The 11,125-nt window shown below is 44.7% G+C and overlaps 2 protein-coding genes across 10 annotated transcripts in view; one reads left to right on the top strand and one right to left on the bottom strand.

The window, feature by feature from the left end:
• Rnf41 (ring finger protein 41) overlaps positions 1 to 2,625 on the bottom strand; it is a 31,894-nt gene extending 29,269 nt beyond the window's left edge. For 2 of the 5 annotated variants that reach the window (XM_005006410.4, XM_013159235.3), the window contains exon 1: positions 1,861 to 2,043. The gene's annotated coding sequence lies outside the window, so the exon portion shown is untranslated. Of the gene's footprint in view, positions 1 to 1,860; positions 2,044 to 2,486 lie in introns of those variants that run through there. The other 3 variants (XM_005006408.4, XM_063254935.1, XM_063254936.1) reach the window with 2 other exon arrangements.
• A 1,443-nt stretch (positions 2,626 to 4,068) lies between these two features.
• Nabp2 (nucleic acid binding protein 2) lies at positions 4,069 to 11,121 on the top strand. 5 transcript variants are annotated; one of them, XM_063254941.1, is made up of 8 exons: positions 4,085 to 4,220; positions 4,367 to 4,534; positions 4,613 to 4,714; positions 5,110 to 5,248; positions 5,335 to 5,406; positions 5,582 to 5,663; positions 5,756 to 5,819; positions 10,687 to 11,121. In XM_063254941.1, exons 3-8 carry the CDS (start codon positions 4,636 to 4,638, stop codon positions 10,911 to 10,913), a joined length of 663 nt encoding a protein of 220 aa, XP_063111011.1. In that variant the 5' UTR covers positions 4,085 to 4,220; positions 4,367 to 4,534; positions 4,613 to 4,635; the 3' UTR covers positions 10,914 to 11,121. The 5 variants fall into 5 exon arrangements, with proteins under 5 accessions (XP_063111013.1, XP_063111011.1, XP_063111012.1 ...); XM_063254942.1 differs by having other exon boundaries at positions 4,096 to 4,220; positions 4,397 to 4,534; XM_063254943.1 differs by lacking the exon at positions 4,367 to 4,534 and having other exon boundaries at positions 4,069 to 4,220.
• The last annotated feature ends 4 nt before the right edge of the window (positions 11,122 to 11,125 follow it).

Raw genomic sequence — 11,125 nt, forward strand, 5'->3', positions numbered from 1 at the left:
GAGGCTAGGGGAAGACAAGAAAGGATGGTGCATATAATCCTAATACTCAGGAAGCTCAGACAGAAGGATCACTGAGTTTGAGGCCAACCTGTGCCACATGGTAACTTCAAGGCCAGCCTGAATTGCATGACAAGATGGTGTCTCAAAAACAAAACTTTTTTTTTTTTTAGGGTGCTGGGGATTGAACTCATGACCTCATGCTTGCCAGGCAGACACTTAGGCTGCTGAGCTAAATCCCTGGTCCTCAAAAACAAAACAAAACAAAACAAAACAAAAAAGAAAAAAGGAGGGGAAGAAGTAAAATTGATCAACGTGATATATGTATGTACCAATATTTCATGATGAATATATTCATTATGTATCACAAACATATACTAATAAAGATGTTTAAATAAGTAAATAAGCAAGCCATGTGACTTTTGTATAGTTTTCAGTTTCTTCAACTATCAAGTACAGAAAATGATACTTGCTTTATCTACCCTATTCATTGTCCTGCAAATCAAATGAGATAATACAAAAGCATACTTGATACTGTTATCCTCAGGCAAAGTACTACTTTTAGCAATAGAATAGCAAAATTCTGTAAATTCAGAGAACTGGAGGAAATTTCTTTGTATCTTTACTAATTTTAAGGTATAACTATATATTTTTATATATACATGAAATGTATAAGGTGCTGTTTTGATTCCTAAAACATCAAATGATTACCACTAGTAACTAGCACATTCACCCATGTTGTCAACTGTGTGTATGTGTACAAAGACTTATGACTTACTCAGCAAACAAGTAAACAATATAATATTAAATATAATCACCACGCTTCATATTCAGTCCTCAGAATGTATCTTATAGCTCAAAGCTTGTAATCTTTGAGCGACATCTCCCCATTTCCTTCACCCTTTAACTCATGACAAAGGAAATGTTTGAAAACACACATGTTCCTTCTTTTCAACGACTGGAAACCAGGCAGGGCCACAAAGGCGACTGGACACAGGGCAGTAGCACTCTTGCATCACATTCCTACCCCAGCCCGGCCATTCCGGGGTAGGCGAAAGACTAGCAGCCAACAATGCTATCAGCTTCTTGCCTTTTTGTCACTATATAGGAAGGGATAAGACTATCACAGATCAGGACCCAGAGCAGTGGCCTCAGGATGAGCCACGTTTGCTTATAGGTGAAATGAAGTCAGATGCTTAATAGGAAAGGTGTCTGCCAATTCTCCAGTCAAAACGCTCTCACCCCTCTTGCACTTCGGGCTCCTCCGCCCTCTCCCCATTCGCAATTTCCCTGCGTCCCAGTTTGGAGCTGGCTTTCCCGTGTGTGAAGTGCGCGTGAGGGCCGGGCTGTAACCCAAGGACAAGGATGTAAAGAATGTGAGATTCCTTCACGGAGAGGTGGGAGGGGAAGAGAGGGGGACGAATTAAAGAGTATGACAAGGCTGCCAAAGACAAGGCATGGGAGAGGAGCCAAGGTATGGCGTTTCGAGGGCGGAGGTTCAGGTTCCCCGGAATGTTCCCTTCCTCCCTTCCAGGCCCGTCAATCACTGCCCATTTAAACAGCACGTTGTCCCCCCTCAACACCACCCCAGTCCACTACTCGCTGGCCTTCGGCCGGCACAAGGCCCCCTTCAGTACTTCTCAAGGCTCCCCCAACCCTGTGGACCTTCCCCAACAACCCAGCCTCTAGGGCGCCCTTCTCATCTCCCAAGTCCTCCCCAGCGCTGCTCCCTTACTCCATTTTTCATCTGTACTCCACCCCTTCTCCGAACCCCTGTATCACGAACCCTCGCCCAATTCCCCTGGGACCTCGCCCCCAGCCCCGCCTAGGTTAGGTGGAAGCTCACGCAAGAGCAGTACGCACCGCCCTGGACGCTATCAAGACTCCTGTACCAGGGCTGGGTTGGAGCTGAGGCCGCAACGGCCACCGAACAGCCCGAGGCCGGGTCCCAGCCTTTCCCGGGAAGGCAAGGGGAAGAGGAGGGAGGGGTAAGAAGGTTCCAATCACTCCTCGCCGTCTCAGACAGATCCTTTGCCCCGCCCACTGCTGCTTCGCAACCCAGCGGAAGCCAGTCACCAAGCCCGCCTCTTTACGCCTGTAGACTAGAAGCAGTGGGCTGCGGCCCAGGAGCTCCTACGGCTAGCCGGGCCTCTGCTCTACACCGGAAGTCCTTATGGTCCCAGTCGGGACTCTAGCCGTTTGGGAGGAACTACTCTATGTTCTTTACGGCGTAAATGAGCGGGGCGAGCCTCGAGTTGACCACCCTGGAAGGCGATTCTTTGCTTTGAAGGGGCTCACGAGTCTTGTGTTGTAGAGCTGGTGCGCAGTGTGAGATCGTCCAGGGACAGCTAACTTGCAGTGGACTTGCCATCCTCGCTGCCCCTCTTAGTTTCTAGAGCCTCCCGACCGACCCTGTGACTCACTGTCATGGGAATGAATACTGCAGTTAACAAGGAGGCAGCGGGGTAGAGAGAGGAGGAGTATCTCACCTCAAAGCTTCAAGGCCGCCTGTCTAGCCACGCTTCTGCCGTATCCACCTCATTCTTCAAATGTAGTAGAGTCCCCTGAGACCCTAAGTGGAAAGAAGGGAGAGAAATGCCCTGGTTTTAATTTGCGTAGGTGGCAGCGTCGTGGTTGGGAATGTGGGCGGGAGAGAAAACCTGGGTTCCGAGGGAAGTCATGGTGGAGTCTAAAGCACGCTGTGAGAAGATAAGGGATTAAGCAAGCCAAGGCATTGCAATTACATGATCTCTTAGGCTAATCTGTCATTAAATAGTATTTGTTACGGATATTCACTAAGCAAATTGTAATGCACATTAATATATCTTTATGTAATTGATTTATATATAATAGTACGGAGCTAGCTGCCTTTTGTTGACAATCTGACAGGTGCCCAAGGCCATTAAATGTTCCAGTCTATCTTTCGTCCATTGAGGGGATTCTAAGACGTAAAATAAGAGCAGTAGAGTAGATGCCTTACAAATTAATGAGAGAAATAAATAAGTGCCCTTTATGTCTTGTGTTCCATCCAGTCTGCCAAAGAGGGTTGAGTCTGCCTATTGTCTGTCTAGTGTGAATGCTATTTGTCCCGGAAGCCATGACCCAACTGAGTAGTGCATTAAAGATAAAGACCCCAAGTCAGGAATAAAGATAAGGCTTGGAGGGGCTGGGGATTGGGCATAAGCGCTTTCCTTGCAAGTGTGCGGTCGTGAGTTCGATCCCTGGTACCGATAAAAACGAAAAAGACCAAAAAAAAAAAAAAAAAAAAAAAAAAGATAAGGCTTGGAAAAGAAGAAATTGATATTCACAAGTGCCTGCTGCCCCCTAGGCATTGCTTCTCTATATGAAATAAGTTTTGCGTTGTTTTTGGTACAGGAGGATGTGGACTCTTAACTCATGAACTCATGCTTGTGACAGGCACTGAGCTATATCCCTGGCCATAAAGTATGTTTTGTGTGTGTGCAGTTGTTTTTTTTTTTTTTTTTTTTTTTTTTTTAGATTAAAGATCAGGGCTGGGGATTTAGTTCAGTGGCATAAGTGCCTACCTTGTAAGCGTGTGGTCGTGAGTTTGATCCCCGGTACCGATTTATAAAATTTTAAAGATTAAGCATCCCTGTATAGTTCAGGTTGGCCTTGAACTCACTGTGTAGCCCAGGGTGGCCTCAAACTTGTGGCAATTCTCCCCAAGCCCTCCAAGTGCTAGGATTACAGGCGTGTGCTACTGTCTATTTAACTTCTTTTTTCATCTATAAAATAGAATTCCATCTTTGAGAATTGTTAGAAAGAAAGTGAAGTGCTAAGCTAGAATCCTAACCTGTTCTCTAGGTTCCAAAGCCCTTGGTCCTTTCCCATTTTGTCACTACTTGGAGAGAAAACCACAGCCTAAATACATTCTCCTAGGACAGTAAAAAAAACAAGTTGGGGACTGAGGCGCCCCCTGGTGGTCCATATCTCCCCTCGCGGAGCCAAACATCTCCCTGGCTCCTTTAATATCGGATATCCGCCCTATCGCGGCTCGTGAAATCCAATTGGCTGGACGAAAGGCCGGCGGCGGGACTCTGCGCTCGCTCGGATAATTCTGATTGGTCGGAAGAGAGCACGAGGGAAACTTCCGGCGAACGTGCGCACACTGGGGTTCCACCCGGCAACATCCGGTGGCAGCAGGGCCTGTGGCTCCCCCTGCGGGCGGCTCAGCGGCGTGCACAGTCCGGCCAGCTAACTGGGTGGGTGGTGGTCTGTGGGTGGGGGTGGAGATGGAGCAAGCCTCGGGTCGTTCGGATGAGGGTTCGGGAAGGTCTGGCGAGTAAGATTCCATTCCTTGGCTCTGCACCGGATTCTCCACCCTTGTCTCTGTCCGCTCCCTACTTAGGAGCGCGAGACTGAAAGAGCATCCCGACAGGGGGCCTTCCAGCCCGGAAGCATCGCATGCGGAGACCCCCACATGCTAATCTTGGAAGTTCGAGGCCCCCAGGGAAGTTCGCTTCTAACCTTCTATAAGGCTAAAGGGGCTGAGGCTGCTTGATCCTAGCTTGGTGTGGTAGGTAGGCCTTGGGAAGTGGAGAATGGGAGCAAAGGCTGCCAGCGTTGAGCCTACATCTCCTGTTCCCCCTTCCAGTGGGGTACCGAGGCTCGGGCAGCATGACTACGGAAACCTTCGTGAAGGATATCAAGCCCGGACTGAAGAATCTGAATCTCATCTTCATTGTGCTGGAGACAGGTGATTATGCTGGGGCGGCTTGTTCCCGCGATGTGTTGTAGAGTGGGTGGGGAGGGGGAGAATAACTATTGCATTCTTCACTTGATGGCAGGGTGTGCCCCAAGACACTGTTTACTCCCCGTCTGTCTTAGACACCTGCACCGGTACCGGGGCGTGCAGTCGGGTAGAGGATAGATGTAACTCTTGGCAGAAAGATGCCTCCAGTGCCACTCAAGCCTCTTTCCACTCGAGGCCCTCTCCATGGTGCTGGCCCCTCCACTCTACATACACATACACCTCCACCCCCACCTGCCCCACGGGTTGGGCATACAGTTTTCACCTAACCCCACCAATACCCAGATATCATATTACTGATAGCCCCCACCACTATTTGTCTGACCATCTTCCCATTCCAGGCCGAGTGACCAAGACAAAGGACGGGCACGAGGTGCGGACCTGCAAAGTGGCTGACAAAACAGGCAGCATCAATATCTCTGTCTGGGACGACGTGGGCAACCTAATCCAACCTGGGGATATTATCCGACTCACCAAAGGGTCAGGCGTTGGATGCCGTCAAGAGGGATAGGGTTAGGAGTTCTGTAACTCTCCTGAGGATTCAATCTTGCTTTCTTGCCCTACAGGTATGCGTCAGTATTCAAAGGTTGTCTGACACTGTACACTGGCCGTGGGGGTGATCTGCAGAAGATTGGAGAGTAAGTGCTGTTTTGAGGATAGAGATGAAGCAGTCACACCCCAAGGGGAGATAGTTGAGGCTTGTGAGGAAGCCTAATAGTATGCACTCCACACCCTACATCTGGGCTTTCCTGAGGCCTTCAGCAGTGGCCTAGAGGGTGGGTTCCATGCTTTGGCTATTTTCTCCCTTTGCAGATTCTGCATGGTTTATTCTGAGGTTCCTAACTTCAGTGAGCCCAACCCAGAGTACAGCACTCAGCAGGCACCCAACAAAGCTGTGAGTTTAGTTATCTGATTGTGGGGAAGGGGGTAGATCAAGTCAACAAGCATGATAGTCAGCAGGGTCTAAGCATGTACTTGTGCCTTCAGGGGCAGAACGACAGCAGCCCTACAGCTACACAGGCTGCCACTGGATCCTCTGCAGTCTCTCCAGGTAAATCTGTTCCCATCCATACCTTGGTCTCTCTCTCTTTTTTTTTTTTTTCCTTTGGTACCAGAGATGGAACACAGGACCACATGTTTGCCAAGCAGGCACTTACTCCGGCCACTGAGCTAAATCCCAGGCCCTCCTTGATCTCTAAGTTCTTTATTGTCCTCAACTTGAAAGATGCATTTTCATTATGTTTTTTCCAAGCCTCTGTTTCCTCAGTATGTCCTTCTCTATCCAGTAGTTTTCTCAGTAAGCTCATTTTTTTACACCTTTTGTAAGTTCTGTGAGGAAACAGGTTTTGGGGGAAGTTTTTGTTTTTGTTTTGGGGTTTGTTTTGAGATAGGGTCTTACAGTGTAGCCCACGCTGGCCATGACCTGTGTTGATCCTCCTGCCTCAGCCAAGTGCTGGGATTGCAAGGGGTGGTGAAAAGATCTGAAAATTTGTTTAAGTCCAGTATCTTTGTGTCACTATCACTCACATCAAAAAAGAGAACAATTTGTCTACATATGGAAAATTCAGCCAAATAGGCTTACATGCATCTTAAAAATATTTTTGTAAATTCCTGATAAAAATGGGATGAGATGTAGACGTAGCTCAGTGTGAAGACCCTTGGTTTATACACCAGCACTGAAAAAAATTAATTTTTAAAAAAGTAGTATTTTTGTAAATTCCTTATAACAAATCCCATTTTATATTAAATTGATAGGTATAAATATACATAGTAATGCATCCTTGATGAAAAGACATTCTGAGAAACGTGTCATTAGGTGATTTCTTCATGGTGTGAAAATCATAGAGTGTATTTACACAACATTGGATGGTGGTGTAGCCTGCTACATGCCTATGCTATGATATAACCTATTTTTATTTTCTTAAGTTAGTGCATGTTTGTGACATAATGGGGAATTGGTACAAGTACATATCATATTATAACCCTACTGCCCTTCAACTCCCCTCCCTCTCATTATCCCTGTCCCTACATCTACTTCTTCCCCTCTGCATCTCCACTCCACAGTGTGCCTTCCTTCCTGTTTCTTATCCTTTAAAAAAACAAAAAAACCTTCACATTACAAACCAAGATATAGCCAAGGTCTGTAATCCCAACACTGGGAGGCTAAGGTAGATGGATCCCAAACTTGAGGCCACCTTGGACAACTTGGCAACTTAGCAAGATTCTGCCTCAAAATAAAATACAAAAAAGGGTTAGGGATATAGCTAGGGCCCTGGGTTCAATCCCCAGTACAAAAGTGAAAAAGAAAAAATAAAACCTAAGACACAGACACATATTAGCCTAGGCTTCCACAGGCGCAGGGTCATCAGCATCCCTGTTTTCTGTCTCCACATCTTGTCCCACTGGAAGGCCTTGGGACAGTAACACACAGGGAGACATTATCTCATGTAACTGTATCCTCTTCTGGAACATCTCCTGAAGGACCTGGGCCTGGTCCTATTCATGGTTAACTTTTTTATGAGTCAAAAGAGTACACTCTGAAATAACAGTGAAAAGCACAGAATAGTAAATACATAACCCAGTGACAGTCATTTGTTATTAAGTATAATGTACTGTACACAATTATATATACTGTACTTTTATACACTGGCAACTCAGTAAGTTTACACTAGTGTCACAACAAACATGTAACCTATTTTGTTTTTTGTTTTTGTACTGCTTGTCAGGTAGGCACTTATGCCACTGAGCTAAATCCCCAGCCCCACAACAAACATGTTAGTGATGTATTGTGCTACATTACCATGGCTATGATGTCACTTGACTGGGACTTTTTTTTTTTAACTGTATTACATAGAACTATCATCATATATGTGGTCCATTGCTGACTAAAATGTTATACAGTGTATGAGTGTATGCACCTCCTATTGTTTCTTTTCTTTTCTTTTTTTTTTTTTTTTGGTACTGGAAATCAAACTCAGGACCTTGTACTGGCCAGGCAGGCACTATGCCACTGAGCTATATCCCTAGCCTATTGCTCCTGACTCTGTAGAGAACCCTGATAATATAGCCACAAACTAACATTTTATTCCACCACAAGAATTAACGTGTATATTTCCAAAAGAAAGTATGACTGTAGCTCAGTGGAAAGGTCCTGAATTCAGTCCTAGCACCAAAAAAAAAAAAAAAAAAAAAAAAGGAAAAGTGCAAAACAAAAGAAATGTGAGTGTTGTATATTTTTAGGTATCAATGACTCCATCATTTACAATTTCTGGGGGAAGAATAATAATTTAAAAATTATTTTTAAATTTTTAATTAATTAGTTAACTTTCATACTACTGGGGACTAAATCCAGGCTTGTCACCCTGAACTATATTGTCAGCCTTTCTTTATTTTGAGGTTGGGTCTTACTAAGTCACTGAGTTCTCCAGGCTGGGCTCGAACTTAGAATCCTCCAGCCTCAACAAAAATATTTTTAATAATGTAAATCTAAACCTGTTTGTTCCTAAAATTCATTTGCTATCTGTTTATTCACTTTCTATCTGCTAGCAGGTAGAAATTTTTTTACTTTTTAAAAAAAAATTTATTTATTTATTTATTTATTTGTTATACCAGGGATTGAACTCAGGACTTTGAGTTTCTGAGGCAGTTGCTTATGCTGCTGAATTATATCACTGGCCTTGTTTGTTTTGTTTTTGAGACACAGTGTGACTATGTAGTTCAGACTGGTATTGAGTATTGAATTACTGTGTTGTTGCCTAGACTGGCTTTGAACTCCTGGTGATCCTCCTGCCTCTGCCTTCCAAGTGCTGAGATTATAGGCATATGCCACCATGCCTAGCTAGAAAAACTAATAAAGTGCTGAAGATACAGCTCAGTGGCACAGTGACTACTTGGCAAGCACAAGGTTCTAAGTTCAATTCCTGGTATCAAAAGAAAAAAAGTTCAGTAAAAAACATGGATGGCATAGAAATTTAAAATTAACTTCTGCATATTCAGCATCTTCTGTGAATTGAAAAAAAAAAAGACATTAGTCTTCAGTTCAGGCTACTGATATCTTAATCTGGTCAAGCAGCAAGGTCCAGCAGAGACAAAGTTTGCACTAACACACAAACTATACACTATGTGTTTCTCTGTGTTTGTGAGAGGCAGGGCTCTGCTTTCATTTACAAGCATTTATTAAGCAACTACTGGGTGCCAAAAAACAAATCACAGCACCTGCCTTTAGGGGGTTATAGTCTATGCAAGAGACAGATGTACAGACACTGATTATAATGCACTATGTTAGGCACAGTGATAGTAAGGTGCACAGTTCTAGGAGCTCAGAGAAGTCACCTCACTTGCCTGGTTCCAATCTAGCTCTTAAACTGTGTACAGGCAACTGGAGCTTAGAGGTAGTGCTTACCCAGCAAGCATGTGTCACTACATCTCTATCCTGGCACTGTAATTAATTAATTAATTAAATGTGACTTATTATTATGTTTTGGAGATAACAACTGTAATGAGTTTTTGCTTATGTTTATCTTATTTATGTATGTATTTATTGTACTGGGAATCAAACTTACAAACTTGCACTTACCAAACAGTGCTGCTGAGCTATATCCCTGATACTATATTTATTTATTTTTTTGTGTGCATATAGTACTGGAAATTGAACTCAAGGCCTTGTGCATGCTAGGCAAGTGTTGTACCACTGAGCTGCATCCCCAGACCTTATTTTATTTTTTGAGGCAGGGTCTCATTATTTAGTACAGGCTGGCCTTGAATTCACTTATGTAACCCAGGCTGGCCTGAAACTCACAGCAATCCTCCTGGCTCAGCTTCCTAGTGCTGGGATTACAGATTTGTACCATCATACCCAGCCGTTTTTTTTTCTCTTTTCTTTTTTTTTTTTTAACCAGGGATTAAATTCATAATCTCATGCACTTCATGAGCGGGCAGGTGCTATGCCACTGAGCTATATCCCTGGCCCCTGGCTACATTTTCTAAAATGAGTATATATTTTAAATTTATTTATTTATTTATTTTTGTCTTTTTGAGACAGGGTCTCACTGTGCAGTTCAGGCTGGTCTTGAGCTCACTTTGTAGCCTAGGCTGGTCTCAAACTTGCAACAATCCTCCTGCCTCACTTCCTAAGTGCTGGGATTACAGGTGTGAGCCACCACACATGGCTTAAAATGGTTTAAACTCCCACTTAATTATTTTGTTTGTTTTGGGGGGTTTATTGGGGTGTTGTTTTTTGTTTTTTGAGATGGGCTTACTATATAACATAGACTGGCTATGAACTTACTTATCTAGCCCAAGTGGGCTTCAAACTCATGGTAATCCTCCTGCCTCAGCCTCCTGAATGCTGGGATTACAGATGTGTGCCACCTTGCCCTATTTATTTATGTATTTATTTTAAGTTGAACCCAGAGCTTCACATAAGCGAGGCCACACACTTTCACTGAACAACACCTACCCTTTTACCTTTAAACACATTAACTTAAAGCTTTTTCCATTCTCATACTCCTCCAGTTTTACAGTCACCTTGGTCAGGGCACATTTTGTAAGAGGTCCTTGAGTTTTGAACTAAACAGCTAATTCTTCTCTCAGTGATACAAAAATGAATAAGGGAAAAATTGCTTACTAGGGTTCACACAGCCATTTCCAAAATGATCAAATTTTCTCTGAGCCCCTATTCATACTCACAACCCACATCATTTGGTCCAGTTGCCCTTAGTGTGCAGTTGTGCACATCAAAGACTGTGTCACTCTTTGGGGTGTGGGGGTGGGCCTCGGGGAACCTTATCATACCAGAAGTATCTAACTCTGTTTCTCCTACTGCCAGCTTCTGAGAGCCAGAATGGGAATGGACTGAGCACCCCGCCAGGTCCTGGTGGTGGCTCACATCCCCCTCACACTCCCTCCCACCCGCCCAGCACCCGGATCACTCGAAGCCAGCCTAACCACACAGCAGCTGGTCCTCCTGGCTCCTCCAGCAACCCTGTCAGTAACGGCAAAGAAACCCGCAGAAGCAGCAAGAGATAGCAAGACACTCTCCCCTCACCTGCCACCAACCTCAGCCCAGGTGTCTCTGCTGGCGAATCAGTCTTCCCCTGGGCTGCTTGCTAGCTTTGGAATCGGTGTTGGGGTAGCAGTATTTTAGCCACTAAACTTCCTAGAGGGGTAGCAAGCAGTGGCCTTATCCACCCTCAGTCTATACTTCACTTGTCCAGCTGGAGCTGTTTGTCCCTAGGATTCAGGCCCTCTGCCAGCCCTTCTTTCTCTTTAGAAACACAGTTACAGTCTACTTGTCATGTGTGTGATGTGAGAGTCTAAATGAAATCCCTCCTAATAAATGTTTCCACTCTGCACCGG

Source organism: Cavia porcellus, unplaced genomic scaffold, assembly GCF_034190915.1.
Source record: "Cavia porcellus strain 051 isolate PalLab524CR breed Dunkin Hartley unplaced genomic scaffold, mCavPor4.1 scaffold_8, whole genome shotgun sequence".
Lineage (NCBI taxonomy): Eukaryota > Metazoa > Chordata > Mammalia > Rodentia > Caviidae > Cavia > Cavia porcellus.

Excerpts from the sequence above, each read along its gene's own strand:
- Nabp2 (XM_063254943.1), top strand. The coding sequence starts at position 4,636 with ATGACTACGGAAACCTTCGTGAAGGATATCAAGCCCGGACTGAAGAAT. Across the intron at positions 4,715-5,109 it reads CTTCATTGTGCTGGAGACAG|GCCGAGTGACCAAGACAAAG; the intron begins GTGATTATGCTG and ends TTCCCATTCCAG. Across the intron at positions 5,664-5,755 it reads AGCAGGCACCCAACAAAGCT|GGGCAGAACGACAGCAGCCC; the intron begins GTGAGTTTAGTT and ends TTGTGCCTTCAG.